Source organism: Crinia signifera, chromosome 4 (genome assembly GCF_055691185.1).
Source record: "Crinia signifera chromosome 4, ASM5569118v1, whole genome shotgun sequence".
Taxonomy (NCBI): domain Eukaryota; kingdom Metazoa; phylum Chordata; class Amphibia; order Anura; family Myobatrachidae; genus Crinia; species Crinia signifera.
The window spans coordinates 11,351,008-11,359,917 of record NC_139220.1 but is presented as its reverse complement, the minus strand read 5'-3'; the positions used below and the strand labels follow the sequence as shown (position 1 = coordinate 11,359,917).

The following is an 8,910-nucleotide window of genomic DNA, read 5'->3' as shown; positions in this document are numbered from 1 at the left end:
AGGATGATGAAAGGATGGGGCAGGCGAAGCCCAGCCGAACCGGACTCCAGGCGGCCCATTACGGAGCCCATGTTAGAACAGCTCATGTCGGCAGCGAGCGAAATTTGCAAGGGAGAACACGAAACAGCACTGCTGAGGGCGGCTTTTGCAATGGCTTTCTACGGGGCTTTTAGAGTGAGCGAGCTGGTGGCCGCGTCAAAGAGGTGCAAGACATCGGGCATGTTGGCAAGCAACGTATCGATTAGCGACATAATGGTGGTCTGCAAGATTCACAGGTCCAAGACGGACCAGCAAGGGAAAGGAAAATGGGTGACGCTGAAGGAAGGAAGCAACCCAACAACATGCCCAGTCAACTGGGTAAAAGATTTCTTGGGGCACAGAACGGGGGAGGGCACATCATTCCTAGATCATGCAGACGCAACTCCACTCACCATTTACCAATTCAGAACATTGTTCAAACGCTGCGTGGTAGCAAGCGGCAGGAAAGAAAAGGAATATGGCACGCACTCTTTTAGAATTGGAGCAGCCACGGCGGCATCCGAAGCAGGGTGCTCAGAGAAAACTATCAAAGGCGTTGGCAGATGGCAATCGGCAAGTTACAAAAAGTCAATGAAGGAAATGTTACACAACTAACACCCATCTGAGCATCTCATAACCCAGCCCAGATTACCACGGCAACAAGCAAGAAACTTCTGGGCAGCGAGTAAACAGGAGACTAGGACACCAGCAGGCATCAGGGGACAGGAAACCAGAATAGAGTAGGTCCCAGGGCGAGGCAGGGTCACGGTTGGGTGGCGGGCTACGGTCCTAGGACCTAGCGTTGGCGGAAGTACTGCGGGCCAGCCAACGGAGGGCGCCAGGCCTGGCGTCGGGGGGCAAAACGGGATCACCCACGGGTACAGGTCGTCAGTTGAGAGAAGGGGATCCCGGTCTCCCAGGCGGTTACATGATTCAGTTGATAAGGGGCTGGTGGACCGCAGTGCTATCTTTGCCACCCAAATTAAGTAACAGAGAATTTGTAAACAAGTTAATAAATTGTGACCAATTAATTCGCCAAAATTACTTGACCGAATGGTTATTTCAGGTACAAGGGGAAGGTTACAAAAGGGGAAAGAATTGGGAGGAGACAGGTCACGGGGTTCAAGGTGTTGAGTGGTGAGGGGCATCAGGCGATCAGTGGTTTAAAGAGATTTATTCTGGGTGGAGTCACTAGTATCTGAGTGTCAGAGATTCTCACTTTCATTTCTCCCTCCTGCTGCCAGCGATGGCGTCTGCTGATCTGAGACAGGAGCTGGACTGTTCTATCTGCCTGAGCATTTATACAGATCCTGTAACCCTGAGATGTGGCCACAACTTCTGCCGGGTCTGTATTGATCGTGTGCTGGATACACAGGAGGAGGCTGGAGTTTATAGCTGTCCTGAGTGCAGAGCAGAGTGTCAGGAGCGTCCTGCACTGATACAGAACATTCCTCTGTGTAACATAGTGGGGAGGTTCCTGTCTGCTCGGCCACATCAGGAGGAGACTGGGATCTGCTGCACTTACTGTGTGGACTCTCCTGTACCTGCTGCTAAGTCCTGTCTGCTGTGTGAGGCTTCTCTGTGTGATAAACACCTGAGAGTACACAGCAAGTCAGCAGAACATGTCTTATGTGACCCCACCACTGCCCTGGGGAACAGGAAATGCTCCGTCCATAAGAAGGTCCTGGAGTATTACTGCACTGAGGATGCTGCCTGTATCTGTGTGTCCTGCAGTTTGGCTGGAGAACATCGGGGACACCAGGTGGAGATGCTGGATGAGGCTTCTGAGAAGAAGAAGGAGAAGCTGAGGAATGTTCTGCAGAAACTGACCACAAAGAGAGCGGAGACTGAGAAAAGAGTCCAGAGACTGCAGGAGCGCAGGAGAGAAGATCAGGGAAAAGCAGCGGGTGTAACAGAGACAGTCACTGCCCTGTTTAGAGACATCAGGAGACAGCTGGAAGACCTGGAGAAGAGAGTCCTGAGTGAGATCTCCAGGCAGGAAAAGCACGTTTCACTCTCAGTCTCTGATCTGATCCAGCAGCTGGAAATAAAGAAGGACGAGCTGTCCGGGAAGATGCGTCACATTGAGGAGCTGTGTAACATGTCTGACCCAGTGATTGTCTTACAGGAACCAGACACAGGGGACTTGTGTGACACTGAGGACACAGAGAGACATAATAACCAGGTCCGTGGTGCAGGAGATCTGGATGTTGGTTCCCTCTCAGAGACATTACAAACATTATCTGGTATAATAACAGGGATAAATACAGGGATCTATGTGCAACCTACAGACCTATTACTGGATGTAGCCACAGCTGGTAATTATATACTGATATCAGGTGACAGGAAATCTGCATCCGGGTCAGATATAAACCAGAATCACCCAGTAACACCAGAGAGATTTCAGTGTGAGCAGGTAATAAGCACCAGGGGATTCTCCTCAGGGCGACATTACTGGGAGGTGGATGTCAGTAAGTCAGAGGACTGGAGGGTGGGGATGTGTTATCCCAGTATAGACAGGAGAGGACAGCAGTCATACATTGGATATAATAACAAGTCCTGGTGTCTGCGTAGGGAGGAACCAGGGTTATTCTGTATTTATCAGTACTCAGTGAGACATGATGGGAGAGAGAACCGGTTACCTGACAATATCCCCTATGACAGAGTGAGGATATACCTGGATTATGAGGCAGGACAGATCTCCTTTTATTCTCTGTGTGACCCCATCAGACACTTACACACCTACACTGCCACCCTCACTGAGCCCCTCCATGCTGCATTACGTGTAGAGAGAGGGTGTATAACTATATCTGGGGGAGTCAGGAGCTGGGAGAAATTACCATAAGAAATCTGCCCAGAGACTGGTGACATCACAGGAAGAGGAATAGGACTGGTGGGACACATTACATGCCCATCACACCCCAACCATAGAAACAATGAGTTCTGTCTATATAGAAGACTATGTACTTATATTCATTTCAATCTTCATTAAAACACAACTAATTTCCCCTCAATCAGGAAATGATTATAGATAAAGAAGTTACAAAACAAAGGAATAATTGAATTCTAATTTAATATTACCTGTATTTGGGATATAATATCTATCTTTTTTTTAAATCTTATATACCACTTCTATACCCTGATTGTTAGAATTCTGGGGTAGATTTATTAAGCTCGGGGAAGTGATAAAGTATCTGGTCTTTATCACCGGCCAATCAGCTCCTACCTGTCATTTTTCAAACCAAGCCTGTAACTTTACAGTTAGGAGCTGATTGGCTGGTGATAAAGTATCAGCCACATTATCACTTCACCGAGCTTACTAAATGTGCCCCTCTCTGTTTCTACCCCTAAGCATACAATAAAAGATTGATGCAGTAAGATATCATGTCCCATCTATTCCCTTAGTTGTACTGCCGATGTTTCCTGGACACAGGACCCTGGGGACTTCCCCGCACTATGACGGCTTGTTGGGAGATATTTCTATATAACATTATATAACTATCTATATTGGGTAATGTAACAGGTATTGATACTAACATTACTGCCGGCAATATGGGATTTATTGGTTGGCAACTATTTGCTTTGATATTCATTTTCTTCTCACTCAGCACAATATACATAATAATAAATATGATGCCTATGCAATAAATTCCAAATGCAATTTAACCTCGTGTACGTTCTCACTTCTATGATCGTCTCTTGGTTAACTAAACAGTAATTCTAATAAAACATTCTCACCCTTATCCGCAGCTCACCCCAAAGAGGGTGAGCCGAGACTGAAATACAAAGACTGCTGTTATTACACAGTGGGGCCGATTCAGATGAATTTGGCCCCTTCCCCGATGTTTGGGATTTGCGCAAGCACGTATCTGCGCAAACCCCGGGCTGAATGGGCGCAGTATAATCACGGTGAGCTCGGGTGCCGGACGCGGTCCCGACAGATATTTACCCAACGTCGGGATCCTGACTGTCAAAACACTGACAGACAGGTGCCCGGCGGCCACCCGCTATTTTCCCTCATGGGGGTCCACGACCCCCATATAGGGAGAATAGAATAGGTGGCGAGCGCAGCAATCCCACAATGGGCTTTGTTGTGTTCACCATGCTGTCTGAGTCCGGGCTGTAAGGATCCCGACCTCGGGCTAATAACTGTCGGGATCCCAACTGTCAGAACCCTATACCGCACCCGGTGAGCTCATGTGTGCTTCTGCAGGCATGAAATAAAACGGTGCAGAGCATTGGAGGGAGAATGAGGTTATTCTGCTTCCCGGACCCCCTTTTACCCTCATCCCGTATCTGGGGGTGCTGGGTGCCAGTATAATTATATAAAGGCTCCAGGCCCAATTCTAAAGTGGTTGGAATAGTAATCTGCTATTTTCTGCGTCTTCTAAATCCTTATAAACTGCATTATTTCTATCTGTCTTATATGTATACAATCTATTATTTTATTATATTGTAATGTATGTATTGTGCTTCTGTCGTGTGACGTACTGGCTGAGAGCGCTATTTAGAGAGGATCCCTCAGTACACCGACACAGCGCTTGGGGGTTACACTCCTTGGGGAAGTCCTTCGGAATTTGCTGCGCAATGTAAGTGTTAATAAATAAATACATACATCTAGCGCTGTGCAGGTTTGCTGTGTTCTGTGATACTTTGTTAACATTAAAAAGTCTACTAAACATTATTTGGTATGCAGATACAGTCGCAATTAAACACAAAATATATGCATGCTGCATATCATCCACACTCATTACTCGCTCCCATTCCCGACTGCAGGACTTTCTTCGGGCTGCACCCACTCTGTGGAATGCCCTCCCAAGCACAATAAGACTCTCCTCCAGTCTCCAAACCTATAAGCATTCCCTAAAAACTCATCTCTTCAGGCAAGCTTATCAAATTCCAGAACCAGTCATAGAACCTTGCATTCTGGTGGAATCGATGCAATAAACAATACAGTATCTATCCTTATGTATCAATGCCTATTTCCCTATAGATTGTAAGCTTGCGAGCAGGGCCCTCCTACCTTTTGACTGTCTGTAAATACCCTGTTTGTTGTATCACTGTCTCCTTTGTAAAGCGCAACGGAATATGCTGCGCTATATAAGAAACTGTTAATAAATAAATATCTTTGTGGGCAACTGTATCGGCATATCAAATAATGTTACACTGGGTGCCTCACAACTGCCACCCTACCGGGGGACACTGCTGCCTGCTTAGCTTAGAACATCGAAGGACAGGGGGCCTCCCAACCGCCACCCTACCGGGGGACACTGATGCCTGCTTAGCTCAGAGCATCGAAGGACAGGGGGCCTCCCAACCGCCACCCTACCGGTGGACACTGCTGCCTGCTTAGCTCAGAGCAACAAGGGACAGGGGGGCTCCCAACCGCCACCCTATTTGGGGACACTGCTGCCTGCTAAGCTCAGAGCAGCGAAGGACAGGGGGCCTCCCAACCGCCACCCTACCAGTGGACACTGCTGCCTGCTTAGCTCAGAGCATTTAAGGGCAGGGGGCCTCCCAATCGCCACCCTACCGGGGGACACTGCTGCCTGCTAAGCTCAGAGCAGCGATGAATAAGGGGCCTCCCAACTGCCACACTACTGCGGGACACTTCTGCCAAAAAATTTGAATTGTCCTGCAAAAATTGCGACAGTTGGGAGGTACGTCATTACCCATGTACACTTGTTACTTTCAGGGGCGAATTGGCCCACCGGGACACTGGGCAATTTCCCGGTGGGCTGGTCCAAACCCCCCCTCTGTCGGGCACACTGGCTGACACCGCAGAGCACACTGACTGACACCGCAGAGCACACTGACTGACACCGCAGAGCACACTGACTGACACCGCAGAGCACGCTGACTGACACCGCAGAGCACACTGACTGACACCGCAGAGCACACTGGCTGACACCGCAGAGCACACTGACTGACACCGCAGAGCACACTGACTGACACCGCAGAGCACACTGACTGACACCGCAGAGCACACTGACTGACACCGCAGAGCACGCTGACTGACACAACCGTGGCAGCGGCTGGAAGGGTAAAAGCTCCGGGGGATCTGAAGCCCTGCAGTGGCTCATTTGTCTCCTCCGGCCAGCACCTTCCTCCTCCAGTGGCCCCCAGGCATCAACAGTGAGTACTTCTGCTTCTGTACAGCCCCTGCTGCCCGCGAATTTCGTGAGGGTTGTGGGTGGGGGGGGGGGTGCCCGCGAATTTTGGGGGGGTCGTGGGTGGGGGAGGGGTTCCCGCAAATTTCGGGGGGGGGGGGGGGGTGCCCACGAATCTCTCTGCAACCCCCCATACTCTCTATCTCTCTGTGACCCCTCTCTCTTTATCTCTCTGTGACCCCTCTCTCTCTATCTCTCTGTGACCCCTCTCTCTCTATCTCTCTGCGATCCCTCTCTCTCTCTCTCTCTGCGGTCCCTCTCTCTCTATCTCTCTGCGATCCCTCTCTCTGCGATCCCTCTCTCTCTCTCTCTGCGACCCCTCTCTCTCTCTCTGCGGTCCCTCTCTCTCTGCGGTCCCCTCTCTCTCTCTCTGCGATCTCTGTCTGCGATCCCTCTCTCTCTGTGGTCCCTCTCTCTCTGCTATCCCTATCTCTCTCTCTCTGCGGTCCCTATCTCTCTCTCTCTGCGGTCCCTATCTCTCTGCGGTCCCTCGCTCTCTCTCTCTCTGCGGTCTCTCTCTCTCTCTGCGGCCCCTCTCTCTCTGCGGTCCCTCGCTCTCTCTCTTTGCGGTCCCACTCTCTCTCTCTGTCTCTGCGGTCTCTCTCTCTCTCTGCGGTCCCTCACTCTCTCTCTCTGCGGTCCCTTGCTCTCTCTCTGCGGTCCCTCGCGCTCTCTCTCTGCGGTCCCTCTCTCTCTCTCTCTCTCTCTGCGGTCCCTCGCTCTTTCTCTCTCTGCGGTCCCTCGCTCTCTCTGTGTTCCCTCGCTCTCTCTCTCTGCGGTCCCTCGCTCTCTCTCTCTGCGGTCCCTCGCTCTCTCTCTCCGGTTCCTCGCTCTCTCTTTCTCTGCGGTCTCTCGCTCTCTCTCTCTGCGGTCCTTCACTCTCTCTCTGTGTTCCCTCTCTCTCTCTCTCTGCGGTCCCTTGCTCTCTTTCTCTCTGCGGTCCCTCTCTCTCTCTCTCTGCGGTCCCTCTCTCTCTCTCTCTGCGATCCCTCTCTCTCTCTGCGATCCCTCTCTCTCTCTCTGCGGTCCCTCTCTCTCTCTCTGCGGTCCCTTGCTCTCTTTCTCTCTGCGGTCCCTCTCACTCTCTCTCTGTGTTCCCTCTCTCTCTCTCTCTGCGGTCCCTTGCTCTCTTTCTCTCTGCGGTCCCTCTCTCTCTCTCTCTGCGGTCCCTCTCTCTCTCTCTCTGCGATCCCTCTCTCTCTCTCTGCGGTCCCTCTCTCTCTCTCTGCGATCCCTCTCTTTCTCTCTGCGGTCCCTCTCTCTCTCTCTGCGGTCCCTTGCTCTCTTTCTCTCTGCGGTCCCTCTCTCTCTCTCTCTGCGGTCCCTCTCTCTCTCTCTCTGCGGTCCCTCTCTCTCTCTCTCTCTGCGGTCCCTCGCTCTCTCTCTCTCTGCGGTCCCTCTCTCTCTCTCTGCGATCCCTCTCTCTCTCTCTCTGCGGTCCCTCTCTCTCTCTCTGCGGTCCCTCTCTCTCTCTCTGCGATCCCTCTCTCTCTCTCTCTCTGCGGTCCCTCGCTCTCTTTCTCTCTCTGCGGTCCCTCGCTCTGCGATCACTCGCTCTCTCTGCAATCCATATCTCCCTCTCTCTCTCTGCGATCCATATCTCTCTCTCTCTCTGCGATCCATATCTCTCCATCTCTCTCTGCGATCCCTCTCTCTCCATCTCTCTCTGCGATCCCTCTCTCTCCATCTCTCTCTGCGATCCCTCTCTCTCCATCTCTCTCTGCGATCCCTCTCTCTCCATCTCTCTCTGCGATCCCTCTCTCTCTCTCTCTGCGATCCATCTCTCTCTATCTCTCTCTGCGATCCATCTCTCTCTATCTCTCTCTGCGATCCATCTCTCTCTATCTCTCTCTACGATCCGTCTCTATCTCTCTCTGCGATCCCTCTCTCTCCATCTCTCTCTGCGATCCATATCTCTCCATCTCTCTCTGCGATCCCTCTCTCTCCATCTCTCTCTGCGATCCCTCTCTCTCCATCTCTCTCTGCGATCCCTCTCTCTCCATCTCTCTCTGCGATCCCTCTCTCTCCATCTCTCTCTGCGATCCCTCTCTCTCCATTTCTCTCTGTGATCCATCTCTCTCTATCTCTCTCTGCGATCCATCTCTCTCTATCTCTCTCTGCGATCCCTCTCTCTCCATCTCTCTCTGCGATCCATCTCTCTCTATCCCTCTCTGCGATCCCTCTCTCTCTATCTCTCTCTACGATCCGTCTCTATCTCTCTCTCTATGGGCTGCATTTATCAAGTAATATTTGCAGCTAAATATTAAGTATCCCCCAAATGTATTTCGATCCCTGCTGCGATTCCCCCCTGCAGCGAAGCCGGCTGCATCCCCCATAGGTTTGTATTGGGGATGCGAAGCTGCCTGATGTATCAACATGGGGCAGCCGGCTTCGCATCCCTGGGCTATCGCCATTCTGATATGGCGATAGCCCATTGTAGCCTATGGCTACACATCGTACTGCCCGCACTGCATCGCACATCGCACTGCCAGGGCAGTGTGGTCAGAGGGGTCAGCGCATAACCAGGCATGCGCTGACCCCCCGGCTTCCAGGTCAGGGCTTCGCAGGGATGGGCTTCTTTCGGAGCCCTGTCCCTGCGCACTCCAATTTCATACATTTTACAATGCGATCCTGGGCGGTAATATTCTGCCCAGATTGCATTGGAAATTCGATTAATGATAAATGTGCCCCTATCTCTCTCTCTCTCTCTCTCCCCCGCAAA

At 51.3% G+C, this 8,910-nt stretch overlaps 1 protein-coding gene across 1 annotated transcript; it reads left to right on the top strand.

Moving 5' to 3' along the window:
• The first annotated feature begins 1,237 nt into the window (after positions 1 to 1,237).
• Positions 1,238 to 5,145, top strand: LOC146073698 (E3 ubiquitin/ISG15 ligase TRIM25-like). The gene has a single exon (XM_083181085.1). It carries the CDS (start codon positions 1,265 to 1,267, stop codon positions 2,861 to 2,863), a length of 1,599 nt encoding a protein of 532 aa, XP_083037211.1. The 5' UTR covers positions 1,238 to 1,264; the 3' UTR covers positions 2,864 to 5,145.
• The last annotated feature ends 3,765 nt before the right edge of the window (positions 5,146 to 8,910 follow it).